The 15,776-nt window shown below is 37.6% G+C and overlaps 2 protein-coding genes across 4 annotated transcripts; both read left to right on the forward strand.

The window, feature by feature from the left end:
- Positions 1 to 1,763: 1,763 nt before the first annotated feature.
- Positions 1,764 to 3,953, forward strand: LOC104000473 (small ribosomal subunit protein uS10y). The gene is made up of 3 exons (XM_009422539.3): positions 1,764 to 1,963; positions 2,059 to 2,172; positions 3,597 to 3,953. Exons 1-3 carry the CDS (start codon positions 1,855 to 1,857, stop codon positions 3,737 to 3,739), a joined length of 366 nt encoding a protein of 121 aa, XP_009420814.1. The 5' UTR covers positions 1,764 to 1,854; the 3' UTR covers positions 3,740 to 3,953.
- Positions 3,954 to 5,133: 1,180 nt separating this feature from the next.
- Positions 5,134 to 14,542, forward strand: LOC135595385 (polyadenylate-binding protein-interacting protein 11-like). 3 transcript variants are annotated; one of them, XR_010480366.1, is made up of 11 exons: positions 5,134 to 5,684; positions 5,785 to 5,895; positions 8,301 to 8,345; positions 8,419 to 8,491; positions 8,580 to 8,692; positions 8,827 to 8,886; positions 8,996 to 9,043; positions 9,236 to 9,304; positions 14,077 to 14,138; positions 14,221 to 14,338; positions 14,447 to 14,542. XR_010480366.1 is itself a non-coding variant. In XM_065086222.1 (10 exons), exons 1-10 carry the CDS (start codon positions 5,148 to 5,150, stop codon positions 14,276 to 14,278), a joined length of 1,176 nt encoding a protein of 391 aa, XP_064942294.1. In that variant the 5' UTR covers positions 5,134 to 5,147; the 3' UTR covers positions 14,279 to 14,542. The 3 variants fall into 3 exon arrangements, 2 of the variants coding, with proteins under 2 accessions (XP_064942294.1, XP_064942295.1); XM_065086222.1 differs by having other exon boundaries at positions 14,221 to 14,542; XM_065086223.1 differs by having other exon boundaries at positions 5,788 to 5,895; positions 14,221 to 14,542.
- Positions 14,543 to 15,776: the final 1,234 nt, after the last annotated feature.

Consider the following 15,776-nt stretch of genomic DNA (forward strand, 5'->3'; position numbering starts at 1 on the left):
ACCTATGAATATAAAATCATTTGGTGGAAGTCAATATTTTCTATTGTTCACTGATGATTATAGTCACATGAGTTGAGTATACTTTCTATTTGATAATTTTTAAAAATTCAAGGCACTTGTAGAAAGGCAAAGTGGTAGATACATAAAGACACTTCGGATAGATAAAGGTGGTGAATTTTTATTTAATAAATTTAATTTTTTTGTGAAGAAAATAATATTCGTAGAGAATTGACAGCACCATATACATCACAGTAAAATGGTGTAGTTGAACGTAAAAATCAAACTGTTGTTGAAATGATAAGAAGTTTGCTTAAAGGAAAAACATCTTCCAAATCAGTTTTGGGCAGAAGCAGTTGCAACAGTAGTTTATTCGTTAAATATTTCACCATCAAAGGCAGTTATGAATCAAACTCCTTTTGAGGCTTGGTATGGTATAAAACAAAGTGTAAGCCATCTAAGAATTTTTGGTTATATTGCTTATGCTTTGATGAATTTAAAAAACCATCATAAGCTTGATGAAAAATCTGAAAAATACATCTTAATTAGTTATTCCTTATAATCCAAAGCATATCGATTATATAATCATGTTAATGGCAAAATTATTGTTAATAGAAATATTATGTTTGATGAAAGGACAAATTGGAATTGGGAGACTAATAAATGTGAAAAATAAATTCACATTCCAATAGACCTAGACACTCCATAGAATTAAATGATAGATCCTGTTCCAACAAGTTTATCGTCAACTTCACCCATAGCAGTTTAAATTCTGGTTACTAAGATGAAACATCTCTAAGAAATTTCAGATCACTAACAGAAATTTATGACTTAACATTTGCTTTGTTTATTTTAGATCATATGACTTTTGAGGAAGCGGTTGAAAAAGAGGAATGACGAAAAACACTGAAGGAGAAAATCAAGTCAATTGAGAAGAATGAAACTTGGGAGCTAATGGATCTATCAAAAGAAAAAAAAGTTATTGGATTAAAATGGGTGTTCAAAACAAAGTTTAATGCAGATAGAAATATCCAAAAGAATAAGGCTCAACTTGTAGTAAAAGGATATTCACAACAACAATGTATTGATTTTGATAATACTTTTTCTTCGGTAGCTAGATTTGAAACCGTGAGAACTTTTTTAGCTTTAGCTACTCACTTGAGTTGACCTGTTTATTAATTTGATATGAAATCTACATTTTAAAATGAAGATTTATACGAAGAGGCTTTTGTTATTCTGAAGGTTTTTTTGGTTGAAGGACATGAAGAAAAGATGTATAAGCTAAAAGAAATTTTTATGAGCTTAAACAAGCTTCAAGGTATAGTATAGTAAAATTGATTATTATTTTCATCAAAATAGATTTTAGAGGAACAATAATGAATCTACTGTGAACATAATATTTTAATGATTTATCTCTATATTGATGATATTATATATATGAGTTCATCTAACTTAGTAGAATTTAAAAAATATATGATGAATAAATTTAAAATATCAAATCTAGTTTTACTATATTATTTTCTTGGGTTTTAAATGAAGTAATAATGAGATGAAAATTTTATTTTATAAAAAAAAGAACGTAGTAGAACTACGAATACTACGATACAATTCATAGGCAACGATGGATCCTTGGGGTTTCTTTTGCTTGGATGGTTGAGATGTCAAGGAAGATTCAATGGACGGTTGAGATTTGAGGATTTGAATCCTCCAAGCGGGTTGGAGAGGATCCAATTCCAAAAGCTCCTTATATATCATGACCAGTAAACCCTAACGCCGCCAACTCCTGCGAGCAGAGTCGGCGCCGGAGAGAGAAACAGAGAGAGGTGACTTCGGCTCCCAGCGGTCTCACCTTCGAGGATGGCGTACGGTATGAAGCCCACGAAGCCGGGGCTGGAAGAGCCTCAGGAGCAGCTGCACCGCATCCGGATCACCCTCTCGTCCAAGAACGTCAAGAACCTCGAGAAGGGTAACGCCCCTTCTTTGCAATCCCGCTTCGATTCCTGCAGGTTTAGTGCTCGATTCGGTCGTCTTGAACTATCTTCTTTTCTGTGGGTATGGCAGTGTGCGCGGATCTGGTGAGGGGTGCCAAGGACAAGAAGCTCACGGTTAAGGGTCCGGTGAGGATGCCCACCAAGGTGCTCCATATCACCACCAGGAAGTCGCCCTGCGGTGAAGGTAATGCCCCTTCTGTAGTTATCCTTTCTTTCTATACTCCTACAGAAGCATCTCAGTGTGGTTCTGTACTTCTTTTTGTTCATTTTTTTTTATGGATTTTAATATCCAATTTGCACTTTGTTTTTATTTAACCAATATATTAATGTTTAATAGACATTAAACCATGTTTATTATCAGGTTGTTTGATTGTCATCGCTAGTGCCTTATTAGGTTGTCCACTTGTGTTTTCTAATCATCACTTCTATAGGCGAATTGTCGCTACTTCATCTTTCACAAATCTGATTTTGCAACATGGTCAATGATTGTTGATAAATCAAGGTTGTATATTGAAATCATAATTTATAACATTGCGATATTGGCTGTCAAGAAGCTGCATACGGATCATGATGGCCCGTTTCTTTCTTTCTTCGGACGGTATACTTTGGTTCATGGTGTGCTGGAACATAATTTATAGCAAGCAAAAGATGGTAGTGTTATTACATTTTGTAATCGGCAACTAGATGAACAATGAACTTCATGGTTTGTTGAATGAATAAGCAAATGATGACATGGAAGTCACAATCGTCACATACGATATTGAGTCATAGAATTGAACTTCTTAATTGATGTGCATCGTAAATTCTTGTGAAGTTACTAGAAGGCTTCAAATTCTTAAAACCAATGACGTAGTAGATGTATGTTGGGACAATTTAAAGGAAAGCAATCATCAACCCTCGACCGTGTGAACAGCAATGCTCTTCAATAATGCCTTAATGGTTTGTTTTTTGTCAATTTATCTTTTCAAAGAAGAAAGTTGTCAATATGCATTTATCTAAAGGGGTATTATCACATATAGGGGTATTAGTGTTGGCTTTCTGTGCCATTATAGATGTGCCTTATTCTTCATTCAAATACCAATGCAATATCTCTTTAGTAAACTAAGAAAAGGGAACTCGGACATTATCACGAGTTTGTGCCGAGACATTCGAGCAGGGTGAGACATCCACATAGCTAGGTGATTTGATGATTCATGATATTTTGCATCGAGTTGTTTGTTCGTCTATGGATAGAGTCAGACCAACCGAGGTCTCTACATCCATTGCCTGTTTTGTCTTGTTATCTTCTTGGCATGATCCTTCTGTTCCTCTTTCTCTGCAGAACCTTTTAGTATTTGTTTAATTTCAATTTCTATCCTCTGCATGGTCTAACAAGCTCCATGGAATCAAATTAGAATGAGCATGTAAAACTCCTACTTGAACATGCTTAAAAAGGGGATGGGAATTATTTTTACATGTCTGTTTATGTATATTGATCACATAATGGCCATCAAATTCATTATTGAATCTCTTCTGAAAAAAGATGCCATCAGGTTGTGTAGGTGTCCATGCTACTACTTCCTGTAAGTTACATGTTAGGTGTACCTAATTGCAAATTTGATATTGCAGGAACCAACACCTGGGATCGGTTTGAGCTCCGTGTCCACAAACGGGTAATTGATCTTGTCAGCTCCTCCGAGGTCGTCAAGCAGATTACTTCGATCACCATTGAACCGGGTGTGGAAGTTGAAGTCACAATTGCAGAACCATGAACTTTGTGGAGATTGAAGTGGTAATGTCAGATCGATGAACTAAGGTCGAGTGCTTTATTTTCTCTTATCGATGATTGATTTAGGACACTATGATGAACTTTGATTTAGTTTTTGGCCACCAGTCATTTTTTTGGGCAATTGAACTTGCTGTTGCTCAGGGAAAAAATGTTCCAGTGATCTTTATTTTGATATTATGGATTGGTTCTGATCCTCACCGAGTGACTTCTATTGATCAGTAACTATTACAAGGCTCTTCCACCTTGCCCCAAATTGCACTTTGAGCCGATGATTAATGTTGTTGTTACTTATTTTAATATATCTAAACAGGTTTTTTTACCTTTTATTTTATTTTAATTTTGCATAATGACGATCGAAACTCTCTTGAAGTGTAGGTAGGCAAAGGTTGTTGAACCAAATGTTTCATGCTTTTTACATCAAGTTCTACCCTAAAATACATATTCCGTCATGACTCTTAACAGGAATCAATTCCACATATTTGGAGTCCAACTCTCAAAGAAATAGTATTATTGGGTGGTATACCATCCCAACTTGGTCTAAACAACATGAGGATGTTGGACCCACTCAATCAAACTCGTAGAAAATGTTCATATGTTGATATAAGTTGCATCGTGCACGTTACTGTGGACGAGTTTTCTACACTTCTACGCCGTTATTCTTTAACTTGTATAATACACTATATTACAAGGTCAAAGTTATATATTTAAATAAAGTTGGCGTCTCTAACATGAGTTATAAAGTCTGTTATAAACTTTCTTCAAGCTCATTTTATTTTTATTAATACTATGTATTTATCATAACGATGGATATAGGAAAATATGCAAATTATGAATATTATTGCCTTAATCTAATTGAAATTATAACCCTATGACATTTCATACGTCTACGTAACATCCATACGTGCGATGGCATCATGTGACTCTTCCCATCATCCTATTTACTATCCACACTACTTTCCCAACCGCCATCAGACTTACCTGCTTCGTTATCCAGAACGGCCTTGGGGAGCCCGTTGTTGGTTCTCTGGACCCGGCGTTGCGTAGGAATGCGGGTGTAATCGTCGGGTACATGAATGCTGCTCCTCATCCTATGGTTGTTGGGACTGGTAATTAGACCGTCGCTATGATCGATAGGATCAATAGAATTCACGAATCATAAAGATAAATCCAACCGTGCCCTCTGGGATAAGAAATGGACAAAAAAAAGCTAGAGAGAGAAAGTGGTGACAGTGGAGAGGAGAGAGAATGCTCCGTAAAAGAGCAGGCGTGAGATCTGGTCACCGCATACCGCTTCCGTTCCCACCAACTAAGGCGATCCTTCCTTTAGGTGGTAACCTTACCGCCATCTCGTACGCCAACTACCCTCTCCTTCCACTCTTTATTCTTTTTCTATGTGGCAGCTGAATCCCTCGACAAGGAAGAGGGAGAAGCGAAGCTGGTTGTTTGAGATTGAGATCATGGCCGTCGTTGAGAGCACGAGCGGCGTCGATCTGGCGGCGACCGGGAGCCCCTTAACCGGAGGCGGCGTAGCGCCGGACCCCCGCAGCCCCAAGGGTCTGGCCTCCGCCTCCGACGCCGCCGGGCTCACTGTCCTCCGATCTCACCCGGATGCCTCCGACGCGTTTCACGCGAAGCCCCTGCGCGCACAGGATCCGACCAGGGACGGGTCTTCGTCCGCGTCGGCGGCGGCTCCGAGGCCCAACGGCGTCGCCCCCGGAGGCGAGGGGTTTAAGCGGGAGATGCGGGATTTAGTGGATTTTCTCTCGAAGTTGAACCCGATGGCGGAGGAGTTTGTCCCCCCGTCTCTCGCGGGTATGGGAAATAGCTACGGCTCCTCCGGCGGCGGTAGCGGAGAGTTTTTTGCGAATGATTCTGACATGAGCGATGGAATGGGGAACGGCGGCGCTGTCGGGATTGGTGGGAGGCGGGTAAGTTCTTGGATGAGATTATTTTGTTATGTCTTGGTAGTATTTTTGTTGGCTGATGCTCAAGATGGTTCTGATCTGATATTTTGGTGCTTTTCGTTAGAAGAAGAACGGGTATGGCCAAGGGAAGCGTCGGATGAACAGCCGGACTAGCTTGGCACAGCGAGATGAAGTGATTAGGAGAACTGTGTACGTCTCAGACATCGATCATCAGGTAGTGATATTTGTCCACAATTTTTGAATTATGTGCTTTTCTTTTTATAGGCGTTTTTTTAGGGTTTAAATCATATCTGAATTGTTTTAGAGATGGTTAGGTCCTGATTGTAAATGATCGTATTATGTCGTTGTCTCCTTATGATAAATCTCTTTTCCCATTATGTGTTATGGCCTTTGAACATTCAAGTTTGGCATATAACATGTGTAGTGAGGTATGAAATTTTGGAATAGTTTTTAAGAACTCCAATAACATGGAGGTGGTCAATCAGCATGTACTATATTCTTAGATTGACAAGTAGGAATGTTGTTAAGGTGTCCTGATTTGAGCTATGACTCAAACAAAAGGGATGCACCATAAATCATGGGGGAAAGTAGGGTGTCAGGTTGGGGCAGGTGTGCTTATGGATGTGTGCCACTTCCACTTTTCATGTATCGGGTCATAAGTTAAGCCATGGATGCGGCATTTCTCTTATGTGATGTAGCAGATGATCAGTAACTATGACATGATAGGGTGAATAAAAGCAACAAAGGAAAGGATAATGCCCAGTCTTTGATTTGATATTACAGACAGATAATCTGTTGTCTGTCATGAAGAAAAGTTTGCTCTATATTTCCTTTTTTGTGTTCGTTTTTTTGGTTTTACTATTTTGATCTAGTTCAGCATTGTTTATCGCACTTATTTACGTATCTTATCTATTTGAGTTAAATTTCAGTTTGATACAAGATAATATACTTTGCAAGAAACCTATGATTATAACTTGAGCTAAGATGTCAAATGTTCATGGATTAGTATTGGATCTTTGTAGTGTGTAAATATCTATGATTATATCAAATGTCCTTCCTCGCCGTACCATCTTGACTATCACTTCACCTCTAGTAAGCAGCCTCCTCCACTTCTCCTCCTTCTCCTCCTCCTCCTCCATGTCGTCTTCCCCTTTCTCTCCTTCTTGCCTTCTCCATCCACTCTGCCAATCCTCCTCTTTCTCTCTGTCCTCCACTCTCTCACCTTTTCCTTCCCTTCTGCCAGTTCTCTTAATCCTCCCTTCTCCTTTTCCTCCTCTTTCCCTCTTCTGTGCCCCCTTCTCTTGGTAAGCAGTATTCTAAACTTCGCTATTGGCAACATGGTGGTATTTGGAAGGGATCAAAGGATCAGTAGTGTAATCTGTGGTGCCTCAATGGATCAAAGGAGAAGCAGCCTTGTTAAACCGGTTGTATTTTTAATTTGGTAATTCTAGAAAGTAGTGTTTACTGTTTGGCTGCAACTCCAATCAACTCGTTGCCAAGGCTCAATGGGATCTTTTCTTTCATCCTTAACCAAAACAATATGGTACTAATGTTTTTTGAGGACAAACAAAGAAATTTGTGATTTTTCTTTACCATCAGTAGGCAGGAGCATCCTTTGATTTCCTACTGCTTAAAATTGGTCATAGATATTAAAAAATAAAGGACAAGCAGCCTTGTTGGTGATAGACACAAATGTTTATTTGGATTTTTATCCGTGTCTAATTCAAGATAATACACACAACTAAATGTGAATTTGTTGGGACTCAAAATGCTGTAGATTGGCAAGTGTTGAAAATTAATTACTATGGGACAAATGACAAGCATCTTGTTTGACTCATGAGATTGCTAAGCTACACTTCATGCTTACAACACTAATTTGACCTGTTTTAGGTTTTTAGTGTATCATAAAAGCATCTAATTCCACCAAACATATGAAGTTTCTGTAGGTCGTAAAGTGATATGAGTTGAATTATGCAATTTTATCTCTAGATCAGCTTGCTTTAGGATCATGAACAAATCAGATGGCAGCATATTGGTTGCTCATTTTCTTTTACATGTTTCGATGGGTTCACTTGTTGTTTCTGTTGTCAAAAAAGTAGCTGCTCCTTCTGCAGCCTATTTTATAAAATAATCCTGGATTATGTTTTGAAAGTTTCTAATGTAGCTGATGGATTATACTCACGAAGTTTAGCAATAAAATTCTTCAAAGATCTCTATGATGAGATTTATTAGATCCATGTTGAACTTGTTTCGGGAAGCGTTCAACTCTCACCTAAGTTGCCAAAACCACAATGTCAGATTCAATCCAGCATGCTCTTGATTTTTTGGGAACAAGTAGAGATGCCACAACATTAATTTATAAATCCGATGCAATGTCTGGTTTTAGATAGTCTGCAATTGTTCACTGTTGTTTTTTTAATTATCATGCTTCAGTAAGGTTTGTAAGTTTTCTGTAAGCTGAACCAGAAACTCTTAATGTTAAGAAGTAACTTTTACAAGGTTAACTTAATACTACAGTGAAGAGAAACGGTAAACGATTTAGTGCAGTACAAACACATATTTGTAACCTTTCTAAACTTTATAATGGAGTCATTAACAAATGTTTCTGCTTATGTCTAGGTTACTGAAGAACAGCTTGCAACACTTTTCATCAACTGTGGGCCGGTTTGTTATCTCATCCCTTTTTATGTCTTGTCAAAGAGCTAAATGCTCTAAATGAATAATCTCCAATCCGCAGGTTGTTGACTGTCGCATGTGTGGGGACCCAAAATCAGTTCTTCGGTTTGCTTTTATAGAGTTCACTGATGAGGGTAAGAATCTTTATGCTCTTGGTCTGTGTCTTGAATTAAATGATGTTTATGCATCACTGATCATTTATATGGGCTCATTCAATTATAGAGGGTGCACGAGCTGCCTTAAATTTGTCAGGAACTGTTCTTGGGTTTTACCCAGTAAGAGTGCTGCCTTCAAAAACTGCAATTGCACCTGTCAACCCAACATTTTTGCCTAGGGTAAGAGAATCTTGAAATCATTAGCTTTATCTTTTTAGATATGAAATCAATAGGTACATTTTTGATGATTGGCATTTAGTTCCAGCATGCAATTGTTCTCACTAATACCTGTCTGAGTATTTCTGTGATTTCAGTCTGATGATGAACGTGAGATGTGTTCAAGGACTGTCTACTGTACAAATATTGACAAGAAGGTTGATGAAAGTATTCAATATTCAATTTAATCATTTGTATTTAATATTAATCATTTGTGTCTGAACAAGTTGCTTCTGCATTCTTCTTTCATGACATTCTTTGCCATAGGTTGCTCAATCAGAACTTAAACTCTTCTTTGAGTCTATTTGTGGAGAGGTTAGTTGCACTTTATCATGTTATTCGACTCAACTTAGAATTTCTGTGGACTAAGAGACATACTTTATATGTTGAATGTTACTGATAACAAATTAACAGCAATAATATTTCTATGGATTAAGTTATGTATTTAATTTTCTGATTCAAAAATGTAAAGTACAACAAATTAACAGCACGTCTCATGTGTTACAGGTTTATCGCTTGAGACTTCTTGGAGATTATCATCATTCCACAAGGATTGCTTTTGTTGAATTTGTGATGGTTAGCATCTCTGGCTTGATAAATGCTGAATTATCTTATTTGTGGTTTCTGATTATCTGAAAAAAAAAGAGTTATATGAGATTGATAACAAATCAAATGCAGAGACACCCATATCATGAATATATGTACATGATTCTTGTGTACATGTTATCATAATGTCCAGATTGTACCAAAAGATGTTAGGATTAAGAGCACTAAGAGGGGGGGGGGGGGGAATTAGTGCAGCGGAAAACTTTCGACGATTTAAAATGACGTTCGTACGATCAAAACGATTTCGGTAAGAAAGCCGATTCGGAAATCACTTTTAACTTGTGATCAAGCGAGATGCAGTTAAAGTAAAGATATAGAGGCAGTTTGCAGTTAAGATAGAGAACAGAATGTAATTGCAAATCGAAATACGACGTTCGTACGATAAAAGCGATTTCGGTATGAAAGCCGATTCGGAAGTTGCTTTAACTTAGATTAGGCGAAGTGCAGTTAAAGTAATAAGAAAGTAAAGCACATATGGAGGTTTGCAGTAAGGTAAGCAACAAGAAAAAATGCAAACCAGAGAGCACCGCAATTTTAGAGTGGTTCGGTCAATCTTGACCTACATCCACTTTTGGCATCCTCCTCCGACGAGGTCATCGACGTCCACTAGAGGCCTTCCTTCAATAGGCGAAGGTCAATCACCCTTTTATAGTTTTACTCCTTTTTACGGGCTTAGGAGACAATCCTTACAAACTTTTCTCTCCTCTCTTGAAATATCAAAACTTGGAAGAAAAGAGGGAGAACTTCTAGCCTTTACAACATTTTTGAGCTCTAAAAATCGCAGAGTAAGATTGGATTTTCGGTGCCCTTTCATGCAGGAAAGGGTGGGGTATATATAGGCCCCAAACTGGTTTGAATTTGGAGCTCAAAAATATATTTTCCCGGATTTCCGGGGTCCTGGCAGTACTACCTCCTGACTGGGGCGGTACAATCGCCTGGCAGCTCGGAGACTGAGCCTTTGGGCGGTGCCACCTCCTGACAGGGGCGGTTGCACCGCCCAGTCTTGCTCGAAGACTGAGCTCAGGCGGTGCCACTGCCTGATTAGGGCGGTTGCACTGCCCAGTCTCGCTCGGAGACTGAGCCCAGGCGGTGCCACCGCCTGATCTGGGCGGTTGCACCGCCCAACTTTCCTGGGAGACCATCTCCTGGGCGGTGCCATCGCCGACCCTAGCAGTGCCACCGCCTAGCAGGAATTCTGGTTCGAATGGGTTGATCCATTCGGCCCAATTTGGGTCTATCAAGGGCCCAATTTCCCCCAGATTAAGTTAATGGGATCACCTCTCATTTCTAACTTAATCTACATGCTAACTATGATATTTTTTAAGACATTTACTGCAACTTGCTCCGGTGCGTCAATCGCTTCTTCCAGTGAGCTTCCGGCGAACTTCCGGCGAACATCCGATGAATCTTCGGCGATGCTTCGGCGGACTTCCGGCAAACTCCTGGACTTGTGATGATCCACTTGGCGAGTTCCGACGAGCTTCTTTGGCAAGCTCCTGGACTTCTCGAATTTGTTCCCGCAGAACCTTCGACGACCGTCTGGACTTCCGTCGAACTCTCGAACCCCCAACGTGATCATGGTCTTGACTCTGGCGCAACTCCTGCTGCATGTCTTACTTCCATCGTAGTTAATCCTGCACACTTATCTCAACATATAGATTAGATAACAAATGACAATTGACTTCATCATCAAAATCCGAGATTCAACAAAAGAATGTTTCCTTCCTGATGATCTATATTTGACATAAAGGTCAATGACTTCGGAAACAGCTGTGTTTTGGTATCCTATTCTCTAATGGGACAATCTTAATTAGTTCATTTATTGTTATATCGGACTAATCAGTGCTACAATATCATCGATCATCTCAGAGAACTGTACATCGAATGATCTTTATAAACGTAAGGGTGTCTCTGTAATATGGGTATACAAATATTATAATGACAAATTTGCAAGATATATGCAAGAGTTAGTTGAGGGTTATACTTGCCTAACAAGAAAACAGGTATATTTGTAAGCATTGGAATTCTAAAATTCAGGGCAATGCATAAAATATGTCTGTATTAATTGGATTTGTACATGTAGTGGATTTATAAGTAATGTAGTCATCTTAGTGGATGGTGCATTGTTGCACAATTGATACGTCCCATATTCAAGTCCACTTAAAAAAGCGTCTTGTATGCTGTTGCTGTTTAATGTAATGAATGAAAGTAAGTAATATAGACATCCATCTTTTTGCTATTTAAATATATGTTTGTTATGAAAGTGTACCTGCCAAAATCCTGCAGATAATGTGTCATCATTGTGCTCAATGTACTTATAAATATCTGGTTTCATTGCTGCTGATGTGTTCTTCCGTTTCTGCATCTTTATTGTTCAAATAGGTACTTAGGTTTTTTGGTTATTATTGCTATTACACAAATAAAGAGCAAAACAATTAAATATTACATCTTAAAGAGTTCTCTATAATTCTAATGCTATATTGTGCATGCTTGTCTTCAACATCTATCACTCCTTTCCAATTTGGTCAATTTTAACGGATCAAGATCCTAAAACCTACAACTTATGATCCCATAACTAGCTGTGGACTTGGTATAGCAGTATGAAGGTATAATGGGATTGTAAAGTATCTACCATACCTGATTATTTCAGGGTCATGAAGGGAAGCAAGTCATCATAGAACTGTTGAAATAAAAGAGAGGTTGGACCATCATATTGAACTTAATAAGTTCTAGGATTGTCGATTTCTTTCCATTGATAGCACAAAAAATAAACAATTCATATGTGCTCAGTTAATGCTACATGTATGATTAGTGGTGCCACATCTATATTTGAAGTCCTTAGAATTTAACTATGAAAACACATCTCTGTCAGCATTTTCTGCCAGATCTTGGCTGCAAGAGATCCTTTTTGGAAAAGATCGAATATGAAGAGTAGAAAAATATCTGTCCTATTCTTTTAGGTTTAGCATGGTTTTCGGTGAATGCTATATGTTAGGGGTTGCAATGCAGGTGGGGTGGATCAAGTTAAGAGTCTGGCTGATTTCAGGTCAACATTGGTCTGCTCAACCTGAATTCAATCTATAAATGGGTTGGCAAAGTCCATCTCCTCCACAATCAGTTTGGATTTAGGTTGACTTAGTAAAACTAATTATGGAAACATAGTATAATGTTAAAAATTTAAAATTGATGAAGCCTAGATAGAGACAAGAGATTAATATGATCAACACACGTACACCGGTGCATGAACTCTTAATAAATAGGCTATGTTACTCGAATACAACAACGAAATTACCATATATGTATGTTTATGTAATACTGTGTATAACAAATTAATATAAAATTAATGTTAAAGTGTGTAGTCACTTATCATGATACAAAATAACAGCTAGTTAGCATGGTAAGATTGATGTTTTACTTTCATTAATCATATACAAGCGGCATCAAAGTGAAGATTTATTTCTTGTTCTGATACTAATTTCAGCAACTGATCAGATGAAAGCAATATTTGTATATTTGGATGGTATACTGATTTGGATTGCTTGGTATCATCAAAAAAATAAATAAATAATTACTCATGATTCGTCTTATCGGTTCATATCGGTGTGTTGACCAGCTTTTGGTACGGTACATACCGAGCTATATTAAGTCGTATCGAGCATATTAAGACATGGTACATGGGGACGTACCGATGTACCGTCCATGCTAGTCCCCTATTGGACCGGTGTATATTGCCCATACCAAGCGATACACTGTGGTATGATGAACCTTGTAAATACTGACAGCTATTGACCTATATTGGTTCGATATAGGGTCTTAGTAAGACTGATAAATATTTGGTGGTGCGTACTAGTCTGGGTGATATTTTATTTCTTGCATAAAACAATATAAAGTATCATGAAGTATCTTGTAAGAATCAAATGTCTATCCTAATTATAAGAAAAATCAAGAAGTATTTAAGTATTGTGTTTGTAATGTATCCAATATGGATCTGGCAGGAAATTCAAAGTATCCATGTTTATGGTTGGAGTATCTAGAGGTTAGGATTGAAATAACTATTAAGAACGTCTTGATTGAACCTTCCATCATCCATGTTAGAGAAACTAGATAATCTACAAAACCCGAAATACCAATTCTGTTGTTCTTTCATACATTCTACTTATATTTTCTAGCATCAAGATTGATCATACCAATCTATTTTATATTATGTAGTCCAATACTTGCTGACCCATTGATCCAGAGAGTAAACCCAAACCCAACTCGTTTGTAATTGGTTAAGTTTCGTTCACTCAAACCTTGCCCAAGTATCAAATATAATCGTACAAAACTGGCTTATTTCTGGCAGGTTTGGGTCAAGGATTTCCAATTTTACTACATTACGTTTGTTTAATCTGTCATGTCTTAGTTCCAATTAAAGTTTAAGTCATTTTACCTTATCCTGGATTTTGAATCTCATTATCTTGGTATTGGTCAACCACTTATTAAGCGTGATATTTAATACTTTTGATTGTCCAAAACATTAAGTGATTTTTCAAATATGCATTGGCAGATAATTCAGTTTGTATTGTGTATTGTTGAGCTTGTTCTCTTATTTTTTATTGCTAACATCTTTGTTCTTTCTCTGACTTGATTTATTATTATTTTTGGTCTTGTTTGCATATGATAAATCACTACTTAGAACAATTTAACTTCAACTCTGATGCCAGAATATATTTGAGTTCATTTTGTGGAACTTTTAATTTCAGGCTGAGAGTGCAACTGCTGCTCTGAACTGTAGTGGCGTGGTTTTAGGATCCTTGCCAATAAGGTATGCTTTACATGGTGTCTTCTGTATGGTTTCCATCATTTAGTTTCTCTGAAAACAATCTTATACCATTCCTAATCTTTAGGATAAGCCCCTCGAAGACTCCTGTGCGTCCACGAGCACCTCGCCCTCCCATGCACTGAATCTTGGACTTCCATGTGGTGGCTGATGGTAGTATATACACACATATACAGACATCTAAGGTTTATCTTTTGGCTTATAAGTTAATCCCATGTAGTTCTTTTTTCCTTCCTATTTCACGAAAAAAATAGCATTAGGAGGCTGGTTCGTAATACTTTTCTTGCACATAGAGGCTACGGGAACATTGGGGCTGACATTTATCTATGATCACACATCAAGACTTTCTGTGGTTCTGCGAAAGTAAATGATCAGCTGTGTTTAGATCTTGCGTAGCTTTCATACAAGATCATATGGTTGAAGGTGTTTTTTGTGATCATGTTAGATAAAGAAGGCTTCTGTTGCCCTCATCTATAAGCCTACACATCAAGGGCTTTAAAAGATCCAGGTCTGAAATATACCTGCTGCCAAAGTCAATTATATATGTTTTCTGCCATCCGATGTGCGATTGTAGTCATCGCAGCACTACCTTGGTAGTGTGTTTTGCTTCTGATCATTGACCCCAAAGGTTTGATGAATTGTTCGCATATCAGATATATTTTTGTGATAAATTCCATGCTATGGTAGCTTACTTTTATGATGATGCAAAGTTTTTATGGTTCCATTTAGGTCGGGTGAAACTAAATTACGAGCTGCATGGACTTTTTCTTGTGTTGTTTCTTGTTTATGGAGCTGCATGGATTCAAATGGCCGTTTCACTGACGGCAGATATCGTTGCAAGATTACACAGAATCGCTAGTGTTTTGGGTTGCATCTTTACTCTGAATCAATAGCATTATACTAATAATCGATTAATGGATTTATTTATAATATCATATCTATAATTTTTTTTTGCAAATATATATATATATATATATATATATATATATATATATGCAAAAAAAAAGTTATAGATATGATATTATAAATAAATCCATTAATCGATTATTAGTATTATGCTATTGAAATTCCAATTAACATTAATTCTCTCCAGATTTTCTAGCTCATTTGCGAGTTTCAGTTATCTAACGTGGTCAACACATACAACTCCAAAAACTTCAAATGTGGATATAATTCGACATATGATGCAATCTGAAAGATCTTTCTACCCATATCTAAGCTCATGATGGAATGGAAAGAGAAAAGGCAAAATTTGAGAATTGTACGATTAACGAGAAGAGAAAAAAGAAACGATAAGTGAAACAATAAGAGAATAATATACGTATTTTAGGTATTTAAAATTGTATATTTTTAATCTCGAATTAGCTTTTGGTGCCTATGATAAGTGGTAGTTAACTACAGTTCGTAAATCAGTGGTCGATAACTCTGTGATGTAGATGTTACATTAAAGTTTGTGGGGCCAATAGATTGCGTCCAATGATAGATTTGTAAAAACATCCAAGGGAAAGAAAAGGTAAAAAATCGATCCCATTTGGCGGAGCGATAACCAGTATCCTCCCAAAGACCCACCAAATGCCCGCGGCATGGAACCCAAAACACATACTCAAAGATCCGACCAGCCAT

Source organism: Musa acuminata, chromosome BXJ1-10, assembly GCF_036884655.1.
Source record: "Musa acuminata AAA Group cultivar baxijiao chromosome BXJ1-10, Cavendish_Baxijiao_AAA, whole genome shotgun sequence".
In the NCBI taxonomy this organism is placed as follows: domain Eukaryota; kingdom Viridiplantae; phylum Streptophyta; class Magnoliopsida; order Zingiberales; family Musaceae; genus Musa; species Musa acuminata.